Source organism: Rhinichthys klamathensis, unplaced genomic scaffold (genome assembly GCF_029890125.1).
Source record: "Rhinichthys klamathensis goyatoka isolate OS25496 unplaced genomic scaffold, OSU_Roscu_1.1 h1tg000196l_1, whole genome shotgun sequence".
Lineage (NCBI taxonomy): Eukaryota > Metazoa > Chordata > Actinopteri > Cypriniformes > Leuciscidae > Rhinichthys > Rhinichthys klamathensis.
Window position 1 is genome coordinate 1,641,921 of NW_026606722.1, and position 26,943 is coordinate 1,668,863.

Sequence of the window (26,943 nt, forward strand, 5' to 3'; positions counted from 1 at the left end):
TAAATTGTATCTTAATTTTAATCAATGTTTCATCAACGAATTGCCTGGAGTAATAAATAAAAGCATATTTATTAGACAATATAAGCCGGACACGGAGGCACCGGCGCGTGAACTGGAGCGCGTCTCCTAAAAAAACGAAACTCAGCGTATAAGATAGATGCCTTAAATATCTGAGAAGTGTATATATATAGTAAGCTTGAAATGTCTACTTTTAAACAAAACAATTAAAAACTTAAAGAAATGGGCTGCTCTCTGTGTAGGCTAATTCATATGAAGTGTGCATTTCTCTCTATGCGCGTTCACTACTGCGAAGATGAGAGTCTGCATCGTAAACTTTATCTGTGCAGCCACTGACATAGAAAGTTTTTCATTAATAAACAATTCAAATGTTTCATGCATTATAATTACTTTTGCCGGTTCTTTGTGGCAAGCTTTATGCGTGCTTTGAGATGCAGAATAGGCAATATATTACGAAAACGCTCATTATGGTTTAGCATTCTCTCCTATATATATTTAAGTAATTTAATCAATATAAATATGTGATTAGACTAATGGCTTAAATCAACTACTACTAGTCAACTAGAAAAAAAAACCTTTAGTCGTGCACGGGCAGCCCTACTTCACATGTTTTCTAACCAGCATGTCACTGCGGGCGTTCTGAGCGCGCGACGCTGAGTGGACTGAGCACGCGGCGCGGGATCTTCAGAAATGCGCTCTCTGCTCTGGAGGAAATATTACCACTCCGCTCGCATGCTCTGGTGTGAGACAATGTGCATCTTCTCCTGTTGTCTGAGAGTTGATTGACAGCTTTTAGATGCATTATTGGCATCGCCACCCTCTGGTTGAACGTGTCACCACCGCATCAGAACGGAAAACATGGGGATTTTTTTTAGACAATAATCCCACAACCTATTCCATATTCTATAATAAAATCAAATATTCGAAAATTGTGACTCATCCCTGCTCAAACCAACAGTTTGGTGATGCCTTCTGAGCCTTATGTCATAATTTTGAATTATCACGCGGTAATACCGTATACCGCGGTAAAATAGGGAGGAGGTTTGACGGTATCAAAATTTGGATACCGCCCAAGCCTATTCGAGATGATACATAATCTATCTGTCTCCAAAAATCATCAATTGCCTCCTGTGAAATGTCTCCTACTGTGACAGCTGGCATAGCGCCTGTCACCGAATGTTGACTGTTTGTCCGAGTGAGTGGAGGGGGCGTGGCTTAGCCATAGGTCAATTACAGTGCACTTGCATGATAAAAAAAATCTCTTCACGTGCTGAAGTTGACAAACAAGTGATGTTCCTGGACTCCGTAGTACGCACGCCACATAAATACAGCGCTATCTATGGGATAGACACTATATGAAGTGATCTATATGTTACAATAACCCTTAGATCCATTAAAGCCAAAACCGAAGAGCATCATGACGGGTGTGCACCTCTGATATGAAGAGCAGTGTTCCTCTGTGCCTGTAGAGTCGGGCTGAAGGCTGCAGCTGTATGGCTTTAGTCAGGTCTGACAGAGCTTCACTGATGCGGCCCAGAGGAGACAGAATCTGAAATCACATGCTTCATTATTAACACTAAAACCAAGGTTGATTTCTTTCGGAATAAAACGTTGGTTTTTTTAAATGAAGAATGTCAATCCCTGGTTCCTTACCTCGGCCCTCTGCTCGTACACTTCTGGTCTGTTGGGCTCCAGTGCGATCACTCTGCTCAACTCATACAGAGCCAAGTCTGCGTTCTTTATGTCCTTTAGAGAGAGTGACAGATACCTTCAAATGTTAGTTCACTTTAAAATGAAAGTTCATTTACTCACCTTTGGCATTGTTCTATTGCCGTATGCCCGTCTTTCTTTTTCGAACCACAAAATGAGAAATGAAAAAGAACATTTCCACTCGTCCATATAATGGAGTAGTAATGGATTTTTATGAAATGATACATTCATTTCAGTTTGTTTTTCACCAAACCCTATCGTATACGCCCAGAACACTCAGAATTGAAACTTATTTAAAAGTTTAAACTATTTAAAGTTAGCGTTATTCACTGCCATGATATAAATGAATACAAGGGGAGATCTTTTTTTTTTTCGTTTGTGTTACGAAAAAGAAAGAAAGGCACAATAGAACAACACCAGGGTGAGTAAAGCAGGCTGAACTATTCTTTTAAATTATATGTACAGCTATCAATAGTAGCACGGATATATTTAGTAGTTTTTGATAAGGCAACATACATACACAACTGGTCAAAAGGTTTGGGATCATTTTTTTTATGTTTTTGAAAGAAGTCTCTTATAAATCACCAAGGCTGCATATATTTGATCAAAAACCCAGCAAAAAAACCTGTAAGATAGTGAAATGTTATTACAATAAAATAGCACTTTTTATTTGAATACATTAATTACTCAAGATGCGTCACCTGATCATTCAGAAATCATTATAATATGATGATTTGCTGCTTAATTGTTGTAAATTATTATTGGTGCTCAATTAGTGATAATGGTTATTATCAATGTTGAAAACAGTTTTCGCTGCTTAATGTTTTTGTGGAAATCATTATTTTTTTTTTCATGATTCTTTGAAGAATACAATGTTCAATAAACAGCATTTATCTCAAATAGAAATCTTTCATAATTTTGTTGTTGTTGTTAAGTCTTACCCCAAACTTTTGAATGATAGTGCATTATGGTTTCCAAAAAAAATAAAAATAAGTAGCAGTAGCACAATTGTTTTGAACATTGAAAATAATAAGAAATGTTTCTGAAGGATCATGTGACTGAAGACTGGAGTAATGATGCTGAAAACACAGCTTTGATCACAGGAATAAATTACATTTTAAAGTATATTAGAATACAAACCAGTTATTCTAAATGGTAATAATAATAATATAACTGATTTTACTGTATTTTTGATCAAATACATGCATCCTTAAGAGCATAAGAGACTTCTTTCAGGAACATTAAAAGACCAAACTTTTGACCTGTAGTTTAAAACAATGACTTGCCTGCAGACTCTTTTTGCCGTATGCTATTCCCCTTCCATAGATGGCACTGACCAGTTCAGGATCTCCCTGAGGTTACAGAGGACAGTCCTTTTGTAAAAAATACTTACAATATGTCCATTATCACAGCACACAATATTCGCCTTGTTAACTACTACCACTCAACCTCAGTTAGAGGCCTGGTTTCACAGACAGGGCTTAGATTAAGCCAGGATTAAGGACATTTAAGCAGGTTTTATGACAGGCTTTCGAAAACAAAACAATGATCCTGACATATTTATGTCAGTGCAAGTTTCTTTCAGTTAAAACAGCTCAACATGCATTTTAATCCGGGACTAGACTTAAGCCTCGTCTGTGAAACCGGGGGAGAATGTCTCTGTTGGTATACTCGCATTCAACTGTGAGCATTACTGATACAGTAATATTTCAACATGAATTGTCCTTTACAACTTTCACTTCTTGAGTATGAATTCAGAATATTAAACAAGAAAAACAATACGTACAACTTAAAAAAGAAAGAAAAGTGGAAACTGACCTGCAGCAGTAAGGAGAAGTGTTTGATAGCTTCATCATAGAGGCCATTTCCAATGAGAACGTAGCCTATAGCTGAAATAAAAACACAAGAGCGTTAGAGGTTCACATCACATAAAAAAAAAAACATATGCAAATGACACGGTGTCCAAAATCAAAACAATATTTGACACACACCAAGTTCTTCATTGGTATTTTGGTTTTCCACAGCGAAAGGAAACCGACGCTGTTCGACAAACAACTTTGCCTGATTCTGTGGTGACAGAAAGAGAGAAAGAAAGAAAAACACGTCGTCAGGAAGTCTGTCAACCTATTGCAATCAATCCAAACCCACCAGTGGTTACGAAACAATACCAAGAGATCCATAATCTATAGTTACAGACTCAGAGGATGTTTTTGAGCTGAAGAGGAAGTGTTTTGGTTTTGGTTTGACACTCTTCATGACATGTGTCTACGTTTTTAAAGAGCAGAAGATGTTGAAAAAATAGTTCACCTGAAAATGAGAATTCTGTCATCATTTACTCGCCCTCACATAGGTTCAAACACATATGACTTTCTTTTTTTTCCGTAAAGAGACAAAAGATAACATTTTATTAATATACCAGTAGCTCTTTTTCACACATGTACATTGAATAGGGACTGGAACTTGCAAAATATAAAAAAACAAAAAAGAACCATAAAAGTTCATTGCATTTTATAGTGTATTTTTGTTGTTGTTGTCATTTTAGAGCTTAATATATATTTTTACAGACTCCAGCAATTAACATGTGTCATTTTTTAAACCAAAAATTCCTAAATTCCTATAAATCCTTAATTTATCCAGAAGCGTGCAGCGGTTCTGCAGCTAAGGTTTGAAACGACACAAGTAAATAAATAATGACAGAATTTTCGTTTTGGACTAAAGTTACTGAACTAATAGTTTAATTTAACACGGTGCAATATAAAGCAAATACAACTCACAAGGATCTTCTCTGCATTGAGTGAAAAGATGGACTCGCAGGGCGGGTTGCTCCCCTCTTCACAGTCTGGATCCTCCAACTGCAAAATCGATGACTCTGAGGGACCAAAACATAAAAATAAAATAAAAAGGTTACTGGATGTGTCTCAAATGACACACTATATACTATGCACCATGTACTCAACTGTGAAGTGTATAAATTTCATAAGTTTTTTTGTCATTCAACATCAGAGTTTGATAGCCCCTCCCCCTCCGCTACATGAGGAACAGTCGAATGCATGAAGTGTGCGACTCCGAAATCGCATACTGTCTGAGTAGGTACTACATTTGAATTTACTTTGTGACCATTAAAAAGCATGTTCTATATACATACTACATCCTCTATGTTGTTACTGTTACGTGGTTTTGTGTTGTAGGACTTTTAATTTGAAGTGTATTTCCCCTTGTTGCATTTGCTGCGTCCAAAATAATATACTGTTTGAGTAGGTACTACATTTGAATTTACTTTGCCACCGTTAAAAAAGTATGTAGTATGAATATGAGTAGTATGAATGAAATTCGGACGTACTACATCCGCCATGTTGTTACTGTCATGTGACCTACCAGCGTCAGTTGCATCACTCCATTCATAAATACCCTCCCGTGGCCTCATGGGATAGTAAAGTGTCCAAAAATGCAAATTTCAGAATCTCGCCGGAAGTAGTAAGTAATCCAGGGACTTTTCACCTACCGTTTTTCGAATATTATGTATTTGTACATACTGGCGTACTGTTTTTCGCATACTAATACACTTTAATACACTTATAGTGTATTAAAGTGTACTAAAAAGTATTCTATTTCAGACGCAACATTATTATTTTTTTCCCGGTTAATTAGTTTAAGTTAATTAGTTTTAGTTGGAGTACTCAGGATTGTGCATCATCCAGGCATTTAAAGTGCACTTTTTCTTTTCGAAATTTTCAGTGTGAACATACTATGCACTATTCACACTACAAATTAGCATAGAATAGTGCAGGAAGTAACGTATGCATTCTTAAACAATCCACCAACAAAAGTATTTCAGGCGTATTATGATTTCAGCCACAAAATAACAATGTCATAAGGATATGTTACTCTAGGCAAACTGATTAGGTTCTTTGATGATGGATTACTTAGGATTCCTTTGGATCAAAACAAAAAGTCCCAAGGTAACAATATTGACACAATAGCACAGTTACTTCCTACAGTTATTGACTGTTACTACTGAAAATAGTGGACTTGTGCTATTTGTGTCCCAATTTTAAACCATGGTACCAAATGATTAATATTCAAAGACCACAGGATTTACATATTCCTACTTGTCAGTTACATGTTAGAATACCATAATATTAGCATAGTATAATTTCCAAATCACCACGGTAATGCCAGGCTACATCTGCTGAAACTAAGCGACCATGAACTCAGTGACACCCAATTAAAGTTTTCCTGCAGCATGTTTATATAGCATTAAGAAGGATATGCATGAGGCACAAGAGTTTGGGATGCATTATTTGAGATTCTACTAGCATTTATAGAGTTATTGCGGAGTGTCTGCATACATGACGCGAGTTTCTGCATGTATGATCCCGTTAGGCTCGTGTCACTGTAAGCGGAAGAGAGTGAATCACATTGAATATGCATCAGAAAGATCAGGACGTGGCAGAAGCTCACCGCAGTCCGCCGCATACTCCTCCCACTCGGCTGGAGAGCTACAGCCGTGCTTGTGTAGGTCGCTGTTGAAGAAAGTCAAGGTGGAGAAATACTCGCTGGATAAAATAGCTCCGCATAAGTACAGCAGCGACAGAGCCGCCAGCACAACACCCCCGCCAGCAGGTGCCATGTTGTGAGTAATAATGTTATGAGCAGGTGAGGAATGGTGTTGTAGTCTGGGTAATGTAGTTGCGTGGAACTAAATCCCCACTTCCGGCAGTTGGTGATTGTGGTGAAAAAAATACATTTCCCGTCAGTGGCGCTATAAGCCCCGCCTCTAATGGAGGATCAGGAAGCAGTAGGCGTGTTTTCGTGCTGTCATATGGAGAATGGCATCGGGACTGTTCAAATGCGTCGAGTGTAACGAAGATGCAACCGAACTGCATCGAGACTACAGCCATGGCATACTGAAGCTCACTAGATGTGTGAGTACATCATCATTTCTAGTTTAGTCTTGTGTTATTTGGTCTGTTGAGGTTAGCATTCTCACAGTTTAGGGCGGCCTACTGTAATGCATAGAGGGAAGCACTCTGATATATGATATTTTACTCCATTTATATTTATTCCTGTATTTATATTTTTCTTGGCTGTAACCCCCATCTGTTAAACACATCCAACGGTAATGCCTGGCAAAAAAAAGAAGAAAAAAATACAACGAATATACGGTGAAACTGCTGTTTATTGACAATGCTTAAAGAAGAGTACCTTTAAAGAATTTAAATAAATTAAAAATGCAAAATGATCTGATGCTGTCCATCTTCCACATCTCTGCATTTTAAATACATTATAGGCTATTTAATGCCTTAGAAAATACATAATAAAATTATGAAATTGATGTTTTGTCTAATATTGTCATTGCTATCTGTAGATATGTTTTTGTAAATTAAAACAGTTTTTTCCCCTTTGCAGAGTTCATGCAAGAAGCCGGTTGACAAATACATAGAATATGATCCAGTTATTATTCTGATAGATGCCACTCTATGCAAAATCCAGGCCTTCAGACATATACTCTTCAACACTGAGATCAATGTGAGTAAAACGCATTTTCACTGTACAGAAAGTTACCCTGATAGCACAAGTAAATCTCTGAGACATCTATTTTATGTTTGCATTTATGTCTGCAAGATGTATTTTTTAGTGTTTGCTCATCTGCAATACGTCTCTAGGACGTTTCCTGTTAGATGTCATATAGACATTTAGAAGACGTCTTTAAGATGTTTAAGATTTAGAATGTGTGTAAAACGATACTCGGTTACTAACGTAACCTCGGTTCTCTCTAGAGAGGGAACGAGTATTGCGTAAGTTTAGCTTACGCTACTGGAAAGATTCATCTTCTCGAGATATTGAAGCCAAAAAAATTATCCTTAATTTTGTATTCATTGTCAACGCAGCAGGCCATCTCGCGTGCTTATTGGCTGCCCTGCATGCATCTGCTGCAGCCTACCAGTGAGCCCCGCGTGACATCACACCCAATGAAGGGCGCTCGCGCCTTCATAGCGTCATAGCCCGCCAGAATGGGCGTGGCTTAGCGTATATAAGAAGGGGCTCGTAGGCTGAATTCCCTGGTTTTTCGACAACTGAAGCGAAGTCGCTCGTGGCGCGAGCACGGCCGGTTACGCAATACTCGTTCCCTCTCTAGAGAGAACCGAGGTTACGTTAGTAACCGAGTATCGTTCTCTTACGAGAGGTTCTCTCGTATTGCGTAAGTTTAGATTACGCTACGGGAACACTTTGTCAACGCCGTGCGCGCCAAGCATCCACCATGAGGCCCCGAACTTTCAGGGAACCCCTATGAGGTGGAGAATAAGGTGGCCAGCTACGCGGGCCATCACTTGTACATAAGCACACATAGGGAATATAGAGCAGCGCGCCGGTCTGTATAGGCACATGGCTCATACACCACTTAGTGCAGCTCAACCAGGAGAGCTGGGTCATGTGAGAGTGATCTGAGCAGGAGGTCTGGGCAGAATACACCTCTCCTCTAAACCGACAACAGTTTAGCCTGCAAGGCAGGAACTTCCAGGTTATAAAACCTGACAAAGGTAGACGGGGAGCTCCAGCCCGCCGCCACACATATGTCATGGATAGAAATTCCACTGGACCATGCCCACGAAGAGGCCACGCCTCTCGTGGAATGAGCCCTGATGCCCAGAGGGCATTGCAGACCTTTTGACGCGTAAGCGGCTGCTATAGCGTCCACTATCCATCTGGACAGGCTCTGTTTCGAGGAGGCGAGACCTTTGGTGCGCCCACCGAACGAAACAAACAGCTGTTCCGAACGCCTGAATGAGGCGGAGCGCGTAATGTAAAACCTCAGCGCTCTGACAGGGCAGAGGAGGTTCACATGTCTTTCGCTGTCAGATGCTGGGAGCGCTGACAACGAGATGACTTGCGCTCTGAACGGAGTGCCCATCACTTTCGGAACATAACCATGTCTAGGTCTGAGGATGACTTTAGAGTCATTCGGCCCGAACTCAAGACACGACGCGCTGACAGACAGCGCATGTAGGTCCCCCACACGCTTTACTGACGACAGTGCAATCAGAAAGACGGTTTTTAGTGATAGATATTTCAACTCCACAGAATCCAGTGGTTCGAAGGGAAAAGCTTTCAGGGCCTCCAGGACCAGTGAAAGATCCCACATGGGAACCGACGGGGGGCGCGGCGGGTTCATCCTCCTAGCTCCTCTTAGGAAGCGGATGACCAACTCATGTCTTCCCAATGACTGGCCGTGCGTTGATTCTGCGAACGCTGCCACGGCCGCCACATACACTTTGAGCGTGGATGGGGACCTCCCCTTATCCAACAGCTCTTGTAGGAAGGAGAGCAGCTGCGCCACCCCGCATGTCCGCGGGTCCAGACCTCTGTCGGTGCACCATTCCGAGAACACCGACCATTTAGACGCGTAGAGCCTTCTTGTAGAAGGGGCTATAGACTGCGTGATCGTGTTCATTACTTCTTCTGGCAGGGCAACGAGTACCCGTTGATCAACCATGCGTGCAGAGACCAGCGCTCTGGATGGGGATGCCAGATCGTGCCGCGAGCCTGAGAGAGGAGATCTGCCCTCACCGGAATCGGCCACGGAGCTGTATGTGACAGCCGTGCCAGCTCCGGGAACCAAATCTGATTCTCCCAACGCGGGGCTATGAGGAGCACCGAGTGGCGCGTTTCCCTGATTCTCTTGATTACCTGTGGTAACAGAGAGACCGGGGGAAAAGCATATAGCCGGAGGCTGGGCCAAACCTGGGCCAGCGCGTCCTCGTCCTTCGAGAAGAACGTTGGGCATTGAGCGTTGTCTTTTGACGCAAATAGGTCGACTTCCGCCCTGCCGAACAGGCGCCACAGTTTCTGGACCGTTTGGGGGTGCAGGGACCATTCCCCTGGGGGAACGTTGTCCCTGGACAGTTTGTCTGGGCCGTCGTTCAAATGGCCCGGCACATGCGCCGCCCTCAGCGCGCAGGTGCAACTGGGACCAAATAAGGAGGCGCTCCGTCAGATTGCAGAGATTTCTGGATCTGACACCGCCCTGACGGTTTACATAGGATACCACAGACATGTTGTCCGAGCGGACGAGAACATGTTGGTCCTGTATGAACGGGAGGAAGCACTTCAGCGCATTCTCGACCGCTATCATTTCCAGACAGTTTATGTGAAAACACCTCTCTTGGTCTGACCACTGGCCGAAGACCGGTCTGCCCTCGAACAGCGCGCCCCAACCCCAGTTGGACGCGTCTGTCGAAATGACTTTCCGATAAGAGACGGTTCCCATCGTCACTCCCAGCTGGTACCAGTCGGCCACTAACCAGGGCTGCAGAGCCGCTATGCAGGTCTGAGTCACTCTGATTTTCTGACCGCCAGAAACCCAAGCTCGGCGGGACGCGCGAGCATTCATCCAGCGTTGGAGCGGGCGCATGCGCAGTAGGCCCAGCTGAAGCACCGCTGCAGCTGACGCCATACAGCCCAACATCCTCTGAAAAGTTTTCAAAGGGAGAAAGCTGTCCCTTTGGAAAGACGCGGCTAGGTGGCGAACACGGAGCGCGCGCTGTGCCGATAGACGAGCCGACATAGTCACCGAGTCCAGTTCCATCCCTAAAAAGGAAATTGACTGGCTGGGTAGTAATGAGCTCTTGGTCCAGTTGACCGTGAGACCCAAGCTTTCCAGGTGACTGAGAAGCACTGTTCTGTGAGACAGCAGCTCCGTCTCTGACTGTGCCAAAATCAGCCAACCGTCCAGATAGTTCATTATCCGCAGCCCCTGACTTCTCAGGGGGGCGAGCGCCGCGTCCATGCACTTCGTAAATGTACGGGGTGCCAGAGACAGGCCGAACGGCAGGACGGTGTATTGATATACCTGACCGTCGAAGGCGAATCTCAAAAATCGCCTGTGACGGGGTATTATCTGAATCTGGAAATAGGCATCCTTCAGATCTAGAGAAATAAACCAGTCCCTCGGGCGAACGTGCGCGAGGATTTTCCTGGTCGTAAGCATTTTGAACGGTCTTTTCACAAGCACCCTGTTCAAATGTCTCAGATCTAGGATCGGTCTGAAGGTTCCGTCCTTCTTGGGTACGAGAAAATAACGGCTGTAAAAGCCTGACTCGCTCAGAGAAGGCGGCACCTTTTCTATAGCCCCTTTGCACAGCAGCTTTGCTATTTCTGCGTGAAGTAGGTGTGCTACTTCCGTATTCACTATCGTCGCGGTCCGGGCTCGAAAGCGCGGGGGACGGCGAATGAATTGAAGTGTATAGCCCTGCTTTATTGTGCTCAGCACCCATTCCGAAATCCCCGGGATAGATTCCCACGCAACTATGTGAGCCGCTAGGGGGCGAATGGCCTCCAGGTTCAGATCGCCGCCATTCGCGGGCTTGTGAAACTGAACCGGAGCTGAGAGCGCGGCGCGCGCGCTCTCTGTTCTGGGCAACGGCTGCTCGCTGAAAACCGAAACCGGCTGCTTTGTGTGAGATGTCCCAATCATAAGGGATGGGGAACCTTTTTTCCTCACTTTTTGACACGCGAGCGGCGCTTTGGGCGGAAAAGCGTTCTGTAAGCGTGAGCGCGTTTGCGCGGGCACGAGACTTACACATGTATTTGACGCCCCGATCAAAATGGATGGGGAGCGTTTTATTATCGCCCTGCGTTTCATGATAACACTTAAACGCGCGGGCGGCGCCCGGGGGGAGGTTTGTGTTAGCAAGCGTGAACGCTCTCTGGCGGGCACGGGACTTACATTCATAACCTGCTGTCTTGACCGTGTAACAGAGCGGGCAGATAGTGGGCACAACACTGTGGACACATTTCTTACATTCAACACTCGAGCGGCTTTTCTGCGCTTTATGAGAGTGTGCTCTGTGGGTGACACGATATTTGATGTGCTTGTGTGTAGGGGTGAACACTGGGAGGTGGGCACTTTCACTACACTTAGAACACTGACGGCGTGAGCCGGACCAGACATAATACTCTTTTTGAGATTTCTCTGGGTCGCCGTGAAAACCGTGTGTGCAGGCGAGAGGGTGGACAAACCGGCTCGTTGGCTGCTAAATGAACCACTGCAGTAGCCTGACTGAAGGGGACTGACAGGGAAATAAGCTTCGACGGCGGTCCGGCCGCGGCGGGACACGCGCGTCTTTTCTCTCTCTTTGTTAGGAGGATTTCGCGTGCTCAGACTTCAGCGTGATCTTCTGCCGAGGCCCCCTGGGGGGCGGCGGTCTGTGACGGCTGTCTGAGCGCGACCTAGGGCGGCCGCCCTGACGTCGCTGCGAAGGCTGGGGTTGTGCTGGACGCTGGGTGTTAGCTCGTACAGGAGGCTGGCTTTGTTTCTCGCGAGAGCGGCCTGTAGCGGAGCTCGAGCGTCGCGGCAGGAAGAGATTCATGGCCTGCGTGGTCTTCTGCACTTCAGAGAAACGGTCAACGATCCCGTTAACCGCTGGGCCGAAGAGACCAGTGGGGGAGAGCGGCGCGTTCAGGAAGGTGGCTCGCTCAGTTTCCCTCATATCCGCGAGCGTCAACCAGAGATGCCTCTCTGTTACAGTCAACAGATACAGTCGTCCGATAGCCTGAGCTGCGGTTTTGGTGGCGCGGAGAGAGAGATCCGTCGCGCTTCTCAGATCTGTAACCGCAGCTGGATCCCGGCCCTTCTCGTCCCATTCACGGAGGAGGTCGGCTTGCAGGATCTGTAACACAGCCATGGAGTGGAGAGCAGACGCGGCCTGGCCGGAGGCGGCATATGCGCGGCCGACCAAGGCGGACGTGGCTCTGCAGGCTTTAGACGGGAGGGCTGACCGAGACCGCCATCTCGCGGAGGGCGGGCAAAGGTGCGCTGCGACCGTCTCTTCCACAGGGGGAATAGCCGTGTATCCCTTCTCGGCGGCGCCGTCCACTTGGGAGAGCGACGCGGAGGCCTGGGACTGAAGTCTCGAGGAGAATGGTGCATTCCAGGACTTCGTTAGCTCCGTATGAAGTTCCGGCAGGAAAGGAGCGGGCCTGCTCGTTGAAGCTGCACGGCGGCGGCTTTGAAGGAAACAGCCGTCGAGCCTGTTCGGCGCGGGTTCCTTCGGCAGCGACCACTCGAGCCCGAGGCGGTCGACGGCCTGCGTCAGCAGGCGCATAAGCTCCGCGTCAGCTCTAACGCGGGAACGGCTGGATTCCTGGATCGACGAGGAGCCGGAGTGAAGCGACCATTCCTCGCTGTCCGATGCCAGGATGGAGCAGCAGTCTCTCGTGGCATGTTCCTCGGCCTCCTCCTCAGACGCGACGGCAGTGAGGCTCGTGAGCGGCAGCTGCGCGTCGGGGAGGGGAGGCGGGGAGGGCGAAAGCGAGGCTCGAGGGAGATCCTCCGGCGAGCGCGTCGCTGTGGCCACGGGCTCCGGCTGCCTCAGGGAACGGCGCTTCTTCCTGCGCGGTCCCCCGGAGGGCGGAGTGGCTGCATCCGGGTTAAAGACTTCGAGTCGAGCCCGTAGGGTCGACAGCGGAAGCGCTTCGCAGAACTCGCAGCCCCCGGACGCGAGGGCGAGCTCTGCATGTTCCAGGCCCAGGCAGAGAGCGCAGATCACGTGGCGGTCTCCAACGCTGAGCGGGGCTCTGCACGAGCCGCAGGAAGTGCGAGGCATCTTTAAAAAGACGCTCGCGCTCTTTTAGAAATAGCTCTTTTAGAATGCAATGTAAAAGGATACGTCGCCGGATAGCGTAGCTCGCACGGATGGCTGAAGGTGGCGAAGACGGCCGGCTTCCTCAGCGCTGTCCTAAGCTGGCTGTTCGCTGTTCGACGGCGGCGGTGGCTTCTCTCAGATCCAGCGATGCGGAGAGCTCGCTGAAGAGTCGAAAAATCAGGGAATTCAGCCTACGAGCCCCTTCTTATATACGCTAAGCCACGCCCATTCTGGCGGGCTATGACGCTATGAAGGCGCGAGCGCCCTTCATTGGGTGTGACGTCACGCGGGGCTCACTGGTAGGCTGCAGCAGATGCATGCAGGGCAGCCAATAAGCACGCGAGATGGCCTGCTCTAGGTCTGCTAGCTGCTGCACTGCGTTGACAATGAATACAAAATTAAGGATAATTTTTTTGGCTTCAATATCTCGAGAAGATGAATCTTTCCCGTAGCGTAAGCTAAACTTACGCAATACGAGAGAACCTCTCGTAAGAGAACTGCTTTCTAAGGCGTTGTTTTAGATTTTTGCGATGTTTTTACACAGCAGATGTTTTCCAGATGAACAGATCTTTAGCAGACATCTTACAGACGCACCTGTGCTTTCTACCAATTGTCCCACTGTGCACAGAATACAGATATAAATATATAATTATATATAATTTACATTGCATAAATAGTAAGCATAGTATTCCATTGGAAACTCAGCCTCTCTTACTCTCTCTCTAGATCCACTGGAAACTGTGTGTGTTCTGTCTGCTGTGTGAGGCGTATCTGCGCTGGTCCCTCCAGCAGGGGTCCCAGTCCAGCAATGACCCCGCTGACATCATTCGTTACACCAAAGAATGGGAGTTTTATTGCATGTTTGCACTGGCTGCACTGGGTAAATCATTACAGTATGTTTGGCACTGACTAATTGGATGGAATTATTTAGATGCACTAATTGAGTTGTTGGGTAACAGTAACACAAAATAGTGTACAAGTTATGCATATTTTATGAAATACAGTATTTAGGGGTTTAGAGCCAATGCTTACCAAGGCTGCATTTATTTAATAAAAAAAATGCAGTAAAAACAGTAATTTAAAATAACTGTTTGCTATTGTAATATGTATAAATATGTAGGGATAAAATGTAATTTATCCCTGTGCTGCAAAGCTGAATTTTCAGCATCATTACTCCAGAAAACAGTTGTGCTGCTTGTTTCCAAATTTGGCATGGACCTTCAAATCGTGGTTCCAGTGAATCGTACCAATTTTTGTTTCGATTGATCAAAGTTTGGCTGAGATACAGCCTCTGAACCATTTTTGGGTCGACATTGTTAAGTTCACAACATCTTAACTTTTAAACAAATATGAAAAACTGTAATACTGTAATAATTCTGTTCAATTATTTTTGTGTGGCATGGTCCAAAGATCGATTAGAAAGTGTCAAAGTGTGGTAAGTGTCATCAGCATGTTAAGATGAATCCGGTGTACCAAGTTTTATTTTTCTAGAACAAAGGGTTCAAAAGTTATAACCGTTTCAAATGTGAATTTTTGAACTGGTAATGGTGCAATAGAGTTGGTCCTAGAGACTCCAAAATTGTTCAGATTACTATTCATTACCATCACTACAAGTGTGCCAATTTTCATAATTCTCCCACTTACAGATCATAGGGATGCCATAGACTCCTATTTGGGAAAAATATTAATAAAATAACCAATTCCTATATAGGGGCTACAGTACCTTCGGGCCTTGGCCCCTAATAATATACGTTATAAAGGTATCTATAATGTACATTACAATTCATTATATCTATATAAATAATTGGAGCCAATGTTAAAATGCATTGTAATTTTTGCAGATTTCTTGTTACATCTGAAATTGGTTGTTTGGCATGTGTTTTAATGCATTATACTTTCTAAAGGTGTAACACGGAATAGATAAGTATTGTAATGTATTATAACTGTGGTTACAATTATTCATAAGGACATACAATGCATTATAAGGTGCATTACAAGGCATAGTTAATGCATAAAAATACTTTTATAATGCATTATATATATATATATATATATATATACCGTATATATATATATACTGTATATATATATATATACACACACAGGCTTTAAAGTCCCCCTGTAGTCAATAATTGTATCGCTTAAAACTCATGTTTGATCACCAAAATTACATATTTAAAATTTTTTTCCTTGATGAAAAAAAATCTTCATGCCTTAAAATAGCTTGAATGTAACTCTACACCCTTGCCTCATTTAGAATATGCGGTTCTATGAATATGCAAATGAGCCCCGCCTCCACTCACTCACTCACTCCAGCTCAGAGATCCACTCGCTGACGATCACACGTTGACCTGATTGGTTACAAGGTAGTTTGTGACGTCAGAAACACCAGCGATTTCTGAGACTGTCTTTGGTTCACTGCAGTTTTAAAAAGAAAATACTCAACAATGGTGTTGACTTACGAATCTACACATGGTTTGTCTTAAAGCATATTAAAAACACCACAGACATATAAACAACATTAAAAGCTTGATTTTCACCTCAGGGGGAAGTAAAGCGTTACCTAATATTCGTATTCTTATTACTGTAATGTAAAATATTGCATTACAGTAATTAGAGGGGATAATGTGCTTAATTATGATGAAAATAATGTGCTAATGCAGAGATGCACCCTAACAGCCTGTGCTTTGTTTGGTTTCTAGAGTTGGCCGTGTTCTGCACAGGTGTGTTGGTGGTTCTCTGGACGGCGCAGCTCTTCTCCGGTGCTCCTTTTGAATTCACTCCGCTGTTAAAGGCACTTCTGCTGTCCGGCTACGGCAAAGTGCTGTTGATCCCGGCTGTCATCTGGGAGCACGATTTCTCCCCGCTCTGCTTCGGCCTCATACGACTGTTCGTTCTGACCTCCAATTCACAAGCCATAAGAGGTAAAGATCAACAAACACCTATAATCATGGAACACATGCAAGTTAAACGCTCTCACTGGCAGCATAAGATAAGCGTACACTCTCTTTCATTCATGTAAACACCCAGAGGCGAAGCGAAATGTGCACATAACACTCACAGAACCAAAGTAAATACTTTCTCTCCCTCCCACGTGCTCAGTTTCCCACACACATGCGTTCACACGGAGGGTTAGATTGTTTGCGTAAGGTCCTGGAGGTACAGGTCACTCCCAGAAGTTCCTGTGGTCTGGACAGATGTTTCACCAACGCTGTTGTAGGGATATCAAAAGTATCAGTGTATTGGTTCTAAATTTAAACAAGCATTAGTATCATATCAAACGAACATGAATACTAACAGTCAGTGTTGGGGAAAGTTACTTTTATTGCTTTACTCCCAAAAAAAGTAGGCTTAGTAAGCTTACTTAGTTACTTTTTATGAAAAGCAATGGGTTACATTATTTTTTCTCTCCTGGGCTGGGCTTGCTTGGTTGTTTTTTAATAACAACAAAAAAAAAATCTATTTTTGGCAAATGTTAAAGCCCTTTCACACCAAAAGGGAAATGAATAAGCCTCAGGCTGAAGGAAATGCATATTTGCGCGTGTATAGTAGAGGGCGCAACTCAAACAAACCTTTCAGCTTCTGCCATTCTGGATTAAAGAACAATAAGGACACTCTTATTTCTAAATCTAATCTAAAGTCATTTTTATGGAAGTAAAATAATGTCAAATGTTTTTGAAATAAAAAACCTGTTGAATTGCACTACTTGAAAAAAAATAGGCATTGCATTAACCATGCTTGCATTTTTATGCATTGTATTTTTAGGGCTTGCATTTTTATGGGCTGAAATTCAACATGGTTGAATATTTAAGCTGTGAATATTTCAATTAAAAACATTTCAAACACATTTTCATTATTAAAAATTCAATAATCAATATTCACCATTCATATTTCATTTCCAAAATATTCAAACTGTTTAAAAATACAACCAATAATGTTCAACAGGCAATTTTCGGTCCATTTTATTTCGCTTTGCAAATTCGCTTCCACAAATTCAGTGGTTCAAATTCGACAGTAAATTCAACATTGACGTCCAGGAACTGCAGGAAAAGCAGAAGATTGCCGAGCATAATCTCCATCTGCTGTTAGTCGACCTCACCAGCAGGGGGTGCAAAAGCGCGTGTTGTTGACGAAGACCAGCAAAATTAGAGCAAGTCATTCATTCATAAAACTCATTTACAGCAATGTAAGTTTATTTGTGATTATTATGACGGCTGTTTTTGTTAAATTCGGTGCCTTCACGGTTACTTTTCCTGTGTAGCCTACATGCATATTTCTCTACCGTGAACGAGATCATAATTTTATTCCCCGATGCGGATATACAGATCCAATGTTACATTTTTTAAGGTTGACATATATTTCTCTTGGTTGTTTAGTTGCCTTAACTTTATATTGTGGCGATGTGCTGCATGCAGGCTATTAGGGTTTCCCTCAATACTTCAGGATTCCCCTGCTGGACATATACGCTTAACGTAGCTTAATGGACTAGTGATGTAAAAGTCCAAACTCACAGGCAAGCAGAAGGACTCAGAATAACGCGCACAGCTGAGCGTTTCCCAGTGATAGACTGGCATTAAGTTGGCTTGATGTTGGACGATCGCACATTTAGGGACCGTCTCTAAAGTGTATACGACTTTGGTATACACGTTTCTAACTTCAATAGCATTTGAATAGAACGACTTACAGTCATAAAACCAACTGTAAAGTGTTCATGTAGTGTCAGGCATAATGCGCACCCTTTGGATTTTTGATATTTATTCAAATAAATTTAAGTTTGCGATTGAAGTTAGAAACGTACATGCCAATGTTGTATGCAACTTTAGAGACGGCCCCTTAATGTGCGAATGTCCAATGTCAAGCCAATTTTACATTTAGTCATTTAGCAGACGCTTTTATCCAAAGCGATTACAGTTAAACTAACAATAGGAGGACAACAATATGCAAGTGCTATGATCCCAGTTTAAGCTAATGCAATACACGTAGGCATTTTAGGACTTTAGGACTTATATATATATATATATATATATAGAGAGAGAGAGAGAGAGAGAGAGAGAGAGAGAGAGAGAGAGAGAGAGAGAGAGAGAGAGAGAGAGAATAGAATAGAATAGAAAGTGTTAGTATTAATTGATCAAGTGTTGATTTTATGCCAGTATATCACGAAACGCTCAGCATGAAACTTTGCGCGTAAAGTTTATTATCTGAGTCCATCTTCTTGCCTGTAGCCTATATAGTAGCCTACAGCCTACATCCCCAATAAGGTGCAAGATTGGTCTTTCATATCACTGTATGTGTTAAGCGTTTTGTCCCAACGGAAAGGAAATCCTTGAGTATGAGGTATTGAGGGAAACCGATTATAATCCTGTTCATGGTAGAGAAAGCTGATGACATGTAGAATACACAGGGAAAGTAACAATGAAGTTATTGAATGAAACATAAACACAGCTTTTGTGTGTTTATCATCTTTTCCGCATATACTGTCACAGATAATCATTTCCATTTTATGAATGAATGTCTTCGTCAACAACACGCGCTTTTGCACCCCCTGCTGGTGAGGTCGACTAACAGCAGATGGAGATTATGCTCGGCAATCTTCTGCTTTTCCTGCAGTTCCTGGACGTCAATGTTGAATTTACTGTCAAATTTGAACCACTGAATTTGTGGAAGCGAATTTGCAAAGCGAAATAAAATGGACCGAAAATTGCCTATTGAATATTATTGGTTGTATTTTTAAACAGTTTGAATATTTTGGAAATGAAATATGAATGGTGAATATGGATTATTGAATTTTTAATACTGCAAATGTGTTTGAAATGTTTTTAATTGAAATATTCACAGCTTAAATATTCAACCATGCTAAATTTCAGCCCATAAAAATGCAAGCCCTAAAAATACAATGCATAAAAATGCAAGCATGGTTAATGCAATGCCTATTTTTTTCAAGTAGTGCAATTCAACAGGTTTTTTATTTCAAAAACATTTGACATTATTTTACTTCCATACATTTTTGCTTATTAGTATGGTTGAATTAGATCATTGAAGGTCCGCAGCAAAGACATTGGTTAATAAAGTGAGATTAAATGCATAAAGTATATTTGTGTAATTTAATAGTTAATTATAAAAGTTTTGCGTACAATTCTGAGATTGCATTTTCTGTTTTTATTCATTTTGAGGAATACTGAATGTTTTTGTACAAGTGAGATGAGCAAATGCATGTGCACATTTAGTCTAGAACTAAAATAACCATCATGTTTACACAGCGCACACACACTTTATTTCTCTCAACATGAGGACAGGAGTATGGAAGCTTGTTTCCGCCACTGAATAAAAAATAAATAAATAATAATTGCGACTTTTTATCTCACAATTGCGAGATATGAAGTCAGAATTGTGAGAAATAAAGTCGCAATTGCGAGATATAAAGTAGCAATTCTGGAAATAAAGTCGCAATTGTGAGATATAAAGTCGCAATTCTGAGAAATAAAGTCGCAATTGCGAGAAAAAAAGACAGAATTGCGACTTTTTATCTCACAATTCTGACTTTTTTCTCACAATTGCGAGTTTATATCTCGAAATTCTGACATCTTTTCTCAGAATTGTGAGATATAAACTCGCAATTGCGAGTTATCCGGCTAAAAGTTAGTCTAAAAAAGACTAACTTTTTTCCCTTTAAGAATAGTTTATATCTCACAATTCTGACTTTACATCACGCAATTTTGACTTTATATCACGCAATTCTGACTTTATAACCTGCAATTGCGACTTTATATCAATAAATTCTGACTTTATATATCGCAATTCTGACTTTATAACACGCAATTGCGATTTTATATCACGCAATTCTGACTTTACATCTCGCAATTCTGAGAAATAAAGTCAGAATTGCGAGATGTAAACTCGTAATTGTGAGAAAAAAAGTCAGAATTGTGAGATAAAAAGTCGCAATTACCTTTTTTATTTTTCATTCTGTGGCGGAAACAAGCTTCCATACAGGAGAGCTGTCAGTCAATAAATGTGAAAAAGTAACTAGCGTTACTTTACTAGTAACTTGAAAAAGTAATCTGATTACATAACTCAAGTTACTTGTAATGAGTTACCCCCGACACTGGTAACTACATATTTACTGGCACATGTTTTAAACTAGATTTTTTTTAAAGATACATTCTCCATGTTCCAGTGATTCTGAACTGCAGTCGGCGTCTGTCTCTCCTGGCGGTGTGTGGAGGCTTGCTGTTGGAGATGTGGGTCGCCCAGGCTTTAAAAACACTGCAAGTCTGTTCACAAGACTATCTGTCAATGCTCTAGATTAGAAGAACACGAGGACTTCACCGTCAGGAATGTCTCAAACCTTTGACCCGATGTATCAAACAGTCCCGTCTAAATATAAATGGATGCTCTGAATTGATCCAAAACATTTTTCGTGAAAGATTCAAGAGTCAGCGAGACAGAAAGTTTGATTTATGAAGCTGTTTACCTTGTTAAATCTCAGATGTGGATGTAGAGACATGCTTGGCATTACTTCAGAGATGTTGTTTGATCAAGATGTTTACGTAGAAAGGAATTTATTGTGAAACTAAATGAGGTCATCGAGAGCAAATTGTTCATCTTTACTATGGTTACCACATGGTTATGAGTTTGTACATGCATATATGTCTGGTATGTACTAAGCTAACCCCTTTGGAGACCGGTAACTTGTTTTCACTTGAGAGTTCTCCTCATACACAGAAACTAGTCTATATAGGCAGAAAAAGAGCAGCCCTGCCGTTTCCACGAAATCCTGTATGTTTATAAAGACTTTAAAGGCACAGCTTCACATTCCTGAGGTCATTTGTCAAATTCCTCCATTAGCTGTGCTGAGAGAAGACGTTGACTCAGATATACTGCAGCTGACATGATGTGTTTAAATACTGTAATGATCTGAATGTGTTTATATTGGCCGGTTTATGTATGGACTTGTGTAATTTATCTCTGTTACATAAATGTGAAGTGTGGACTTTTTCTGTATGAACTTGTGCAACTTGTTCTGAACAAACTCAGGGAATAAATCTTGCACTTCTTTGTGAAACCGGTGCTTAATGTTTTGTAACGGTTTAGTGTTTCTAAGGCAGTGCTGAGGGGGATTGTGAGTAAGTTAAAAAATAATATATAAACTGATTATATATTATAATATTTATTACACATGATGCGGTGGCATTTAAAAATATAATTACAATGAATTCGATGGACGGACGGATAGATAGATAGATAGATAGATAGATAGATAGATAGATAGATAGATAGATAGATAGATAGATAGATAGATAGATAGATAGATAGATAGATAGATGGATAGATAGATAGATAGATAGATAGACAGACAGACAGACAGACAGACAGACAGACAGACAGACAGACAGACAGACAGACAGACAGACAGATAGATAGATAGATAGATAGACAGACAGACAGACAGATAGACAGACAGATAGACAGACAGATAGATAGACAGACAGACAGACAGATAGATAGATAGATAGATACATACATACAGATAGATAGACAGACAAACACAGATAGATCGACAGACAGACAGATAGATAGATAGATAGATAGATAGATAGATAGATAGATAGATAGATAGATAGATAGATAGATAGATAGATAGATAGACAGACAGATAGACAGACAAACACAGATAGATAGACAGACAGATAGACAGACAGGCAGATAGATAGACAGACAGACAGATAGATAGATAGATAGATAGATAGACAGATAGATAGAGAGATAGATAGACAGATAGACAGAGACAGACAAACACAGATAGATAGACAGGCAGATAGACAGGCAGATAGACAGACAGACAGACAGATAGAGAGACAGATAGATAGACATACAGATAGAGCGACAGATAGACAGACAGTTAGAGAGACAGACAGATAGAGAGACAGACAGTTAGAGAGACAGACAGATAGATGGACAGACAGACAGATAGACAGACAGTTAGAGAGACAGACAGACAGTTAGAGAGACAGACAGACAGATAGATAGACAGACAGACAAATAGACAGACAGACGGACAGATCAAACTGCACATTTTTACACCTGTAGATTGTTACGACTAAACACAGGTCAGTGTTGAATGTCCACAAGTCAGAACAGGTTTTTTAATATCTTTGCTGAACGATCATACTCTGGTATCTTGTTGTACTACAGTCACAGTGTGCAGGTCTGAAGGATCTCCGTGTGTCCGCTTCACAGGTCAGTATTGTTCAGGAGTCAGATGGCACGCTGAATAAGTCCTGAAATGAAGTTATCCAATAAGAAGAGAATGCAAGGTTGGGCTCCACTCGAAATTCCAGTCAATTACTTTCAGTCATTCTTTGAATACTTGTGTTGTGTTTTTCAGATGCTATCTGGGTATATTTCAAAATTCAATATCATTTTCAGTAGTGAGTACAAGTAAGAAAACTTAAAATATGGCTACATTCAATCCCACTGATATAAAATATACTTTTTTAATGCACAGTTCCTTTACTGGATGATGATGATTGGTCAATATAGCGTTCCAGTCAATACACATGAAATTATATAAAAAAGTCAGTCTCGCTCTTACATTCTTAAATTACTTTATTTATTTGAATAATTTTCAATACATTTAATTTTATGTAATGTATTTATATTATACTGTATATTTAGAGGCCAACTGCTAAACAATACAGGGCCGGTATTTTCTAGCAACAAAAAATAAGAGGTACAAAATAGCAGAGATTTTGATATGAGTTGTAAATCATTTAAATAACTCAACTGGTTTTGGTTCCTGTAATGTGATAACCACAGTTCTGTGCACAAGGATATGATGCACTTAAAATAAATTTAAAGTTTCTATGAACAATGACAAAAAGTATGGAAATGCTTGTCCGACAGTTATTGAACAATGTGAGAGGCTCACATTGTGAGCGGGCCTTTAGAATTCAAACGTCAAAAATGTTTGACCACAAAAAACAAACCAAACAACATGAATTATAAGTATACACTTATTTCACTTAAAGTATGTAATACTGCACCATTAATGTCAACTAAGCAATAGTAATAATCATTGTTCTCAAACAGGTTTTTCCAAACACTCTCCCCATATTCCATTGGTCAACCAAGCGGATTGACCCGCCTCAAACTCACACCATTGGTTGAGCCCATGTTGCTGTTAGACATCAAAACATTATGCGGCCTGAATGTCATATAAAATTAAAGGGATAGTTCACCCAAAAATGAACAGTCAGTCATTACAAACCAACCAGGTTCATTCTTGCGTGTCACGGGCGCACATTTGAGCTTCTGTTTACCATATTTAATGAGCTCTATCTATGTATGTGTGTTGATCAATGTTTACATATTTAAAAGCCTAAATTAAATCTGGTTATAAACCGATTATCTAGAAGACTGATTAAACAGTTTGATTCATATGGATTACTTTTACAATGTCTTTATGAACTTTATGATGCTTGAAAGTTTTTGTGGAATGGACTTTCAACGGGAGGACAACAATCTCTCAGGTTTCATTAAATGATTTGTGTTTCGAAGATATATCAAGTCTTCTGAGTTTGGAACGACACGAGGGTGAGTAATGACATAATTTTCATTTTTTAACGAACTATCACTTTAAATCCTTGATTTCTTTAGAGAAATTTCCAATAGTTGCAAAAGGTCTATAATTTTTGCAAGCTAAAAACAGACCATGGTTTCTTTACCACGTTCTCTGGTGGGCAACACATCTTTCCCTTGTTGCATTTTGAGCAGGAAAATCCCTGGCCAACGTGACGCGGACGCATTCAATAAAGATTACAGTAATCCGACTCAATCTCCTGAACAGGTGCTTAGGCAAACTCAGGTGTGGATTTCCATTTAGAGATTTAGCGCACAGCAATAAAACACCCTCATATGGAAACAATAAAGACCAACATCTAGCCTCCCTTTTGCTGAAGAACTGTAATTGTCGGTATTGACACAATATCTATTAAATATACTGAGATATCGAGTTCAAGAAAGTACAGTTAGACCACCTGAGCAGTGGAGTATCATCATCACTCAGACTCACAACTTCTTCATCTCCTCAATATATGGCATGATCTTGTGACTTTTAATCTCGTTGTCAGTTTGTTTCTGCCAGATCGGGGCAATAACTCAGTGTTCTGCCTCTTAGTAATATATAATATAATAACTTACTTACTATAGCTACAACATATAGCCTATATGTTTATAGCACAGCATCTTTTAGAATCTTGCCTATTTGTTTTTAAAGAGGTCCTATTATGCTCATTTACAGGTTCATCATTTTGTTTGTGGGGTCTACTAGAATAGGTTTACATCATTTAATGTTCAAAAAACTCTATTTTCCTTATAATTTACATTGTTGCAGCACCTGCTTTCACCCTCTGTCTGAACGCTTTAAAACCTGCCTTCTAGAAAGCACAAACGGCTCTGATTGGTCAGCCGGCCTCTGGTCTGTTGTGACTGGTCGACCGCATATAGCATGTGTCGGAAATGTTAATGTAATGCCCCTTAAAGGGTTATCTCACCCAAAAATTCTAATTATCCCATCATTTACACACCCTCACGCCATCCTAGGTATGACTTTCTTCTTTCAGTAATATTCTACATGTACATGACTTCATTATGTTGCATGTTTAATTCAGCAAGTGGAATCAAGTTATAATCTTCTAAATAAAATGGTAATTTTGCATTTTTATCCAGATCTGTGTGTAAATGCCTTAACATTTGGCTGGTAAATCAAATTAAAAAAGGATATAGAAGGTTGTATGGAGTGCATTGCGTTATTGGAGACGATAATCCACACAGTAAGCTAATGTTCATTTATGCATATGTAGGTCAACCTGATATTATATGCATACAGAAAATTTGCATACTGTGCTGCACAGTAAACATAATAAAGTATATGCACAATATGCACATTTTCTCCATATGATAAATAAATCGAGATGAATGACACACACTACATGAGTGACCCACATACAAAGTATATAAAATAATTTTATGTGTGAAATACTCTATCCAACAATGCAATGCACTGAATCTGACTATCCATTTCCAGTGATGGATGAAACTAGAGCAAATCAGCTGCAATTTTTAACAGCCTGATCCATTATTAAACAGGCTCCCAGAAGTTAAGATATTTGTATACAAATTGCATTATTAAATATAATAACCAGACAACTGAATTAAGCAGTTTGAAATGTTTATTGAGGTATATATACATATAATTTTAAAGTGACAAAAGTAGCAACAAAAACAGAAGGACAATACATTATATTTATTTCATATAGCTAACACACATAATAAAACATACAAAATGTATCATTCCTGTATCAATTATTAATTCAAACACATCTGACAACGTTGAAAAACACATTCGAGAACATGGACTGACCAAAAACATCAAAGTCAAACACACAAAAGCCATCTAGCAGAATAATGTAGCATATTTGTGTACAAAACAACCGCAGAAATCATTTCAATACCAACCACACAGATCAAAGGGGACAACATTTACTTTTACCGACTTCTATGCAAATTACAAAAACCGAGCGGGAATTTCCGAGCAGGATCACAGCAATAAATCACCGCGGGGTAGAAGATAATGAGGAGGTGGAACGTTTCGCTGTTAATGAGAGGGACTGAAATGAAGATGCTGGATGTAGATATGAAATTATATGATAACAGAAGGGCCAGCAATGGCAAAAAAATAACACCTGGGTTCAAAGCCGAGGTGCGTCAAGGCACACTGTGTGAAGTTCAGTGCTGCTTTTGGTCAAAGCACCTAAAGCCTTGTGGTTGCATAACAAGATCCTTGTTTTTTCTCTCTCTCTCACAGAATTGAGCCAAATAAGCAGGTTATAAAATGGAAGAGTGTTACAGTTGAATCAGAAATGCTGGGAATTATACAAAGCGGCTTGATTGTGTCTGCTGGTGCGAGAAAAAACACACATTTCAGAGCTCAAACACACAAGAGGTAGAACAGATTCTCTCTGCTGATATTAATATTCTTGTAGATGAAACATCTCTGAAGATTCTCAGTCAGAATTAGATCATCCATAATGATGCACTTTTTGAATTCCAGGCATTCGATTCACCCACACATCAAGAAAATGCTTACGGCATGCTGTGAAAACATTCACAATATGCATAAAGTTTGGTGGATTGATGGCCATATGCACTTGCTAAAACAGTTTATTATCCCACATTTCGAATACAGGTGACCTTTACGTCACATGACATTTATGCAAAAAGAGACGCGATGATTCTCCAATGATATGCACTGAAAGTGCAATGGAAGACTGAATCCAAGCAGCAATCATAAGGAAATAAATAAAACATCTACAATACATGATCTAGCATAGGTTTACAATAAATTGGGAAGGAAATGTTATGGAGCTGGTTATCGATTTACTTATACAGTATATAGATATGTTCATAATGAGTTACGCAATACACTAGCAAACTGGAAGATTTGAGTTTTGTTTTGGTGATGCTGTCACAAGCTCTTAGTGCTGGTTATATCCTGGATTACATTTCGGCG

General features: G+C 41.2%; 2 protein-coding genes across 4 annotated transcripts in view; one reads left to right on the forward strand and one right to left on the reverse strand.

The window, feature by feature from the left end:
• The window catches only part of ttc13 (tetratricopeptide repeat domain 13), a 35,155-nt gene extending 28,710 nt beyond the window's left edge, over positions 1 to 6,445 (reverse strand). Inside the window, exons 1-7 of one of the 2 annotated variants that reach the window (XM_056262647.1) lie at positions 6,190 to 6,445; positions 4,503 to 4,597; positions 3,720 to 3,795; positions 3,547 to 3,617; positions 3,015 to 3,080; positions 1,672 to 1,764; positions 1,451 to 1,567 (exon numbers count right to left, since the gene is read on the reverse strand). In XM_056262647.1, the coding sequence (XP_056118622.1) occupies positions 1,451 to 1,567; positions 1,672 to 1,764; positions 3,015 to 3,080; positions 3,547 to 3,617; positions 3,720 to 3,795; positions 4,503 to 4,597; positions 6,190 to 6,358 (687 nt within the window). In that variant the 5' untranslated portion in view covers positions 6,359 to 6,445. The remainder of the gene's footprint in view (positions 1 to 1,450; positions 1,568 to 1,671; positions 1,765 to 3,014; positions 3,081 to 3,546; positions 3,618 to 3,719; positions 3,796 to 4,502; positions 4,598 to 6,189) is intronic. The other variant, XM_056262646.1, reaches the window with a different exon arrangement.
• Positions 6,427 to 21,435, forward strand: arv1 (ARV1 homolog, fatty acid homeostasis modulator). 2 transcript variants are annotated; one of them, XM_056262668.1, is made up of 5 exons: positions 6,427 to 6,653; positions 7,138 to 7,257; positions 14,100 to 14,253; positions 16,076 to 16,297; positions 20,548 to 21,435. In XM_056262668.1, exons 1-5 carry the CDS (start codon positions 6,558 to 6,560, stop codon positions 20,673 to 20,675), a joined length of 720 nt encoding a protein of 239 aa, XP_056118643.1. In that variant the 5' UTR covers positions 6,427 to 6,557; the 3' UTR covers positions 20,676 to 21,435. The 2 variants fall into 2 exon arrangements, with proteins under 2 accessions (XP_056118643.1, XP_056118644.1); XM_056262669.1 differs by lacking the exon at positions 20,548 to 21,435 and adding an exon at positions 16,504 to 16,669.
• The last annotated feature ends 5,508 nt before the right edge of the window (positions 21,436 to 26,943 follow it).

Coding starts and splice junctions, on each gene's coding strand:
- arv1 (XM_056262668.1), top strand. CDS start 6,558: ATGGCATCGGGACTGTTCAAATGCGTCGAGTGTAACGAAGATGCAACC. Junction 6,654..7,137: donor TACTGAAGCTCACTAGATGT/GTGAGTACATCA, acceptor TCCCCTTTGCAG/AGTTCATGCAAGAAGCCGGT. Junction 7,258..14,099: donor TCTTCAACACTGAGATCAAT/GTGAGTAAAACG, acceptor CTCTCTCTCTAG/ATCCACTGGAAACTGTGTGT.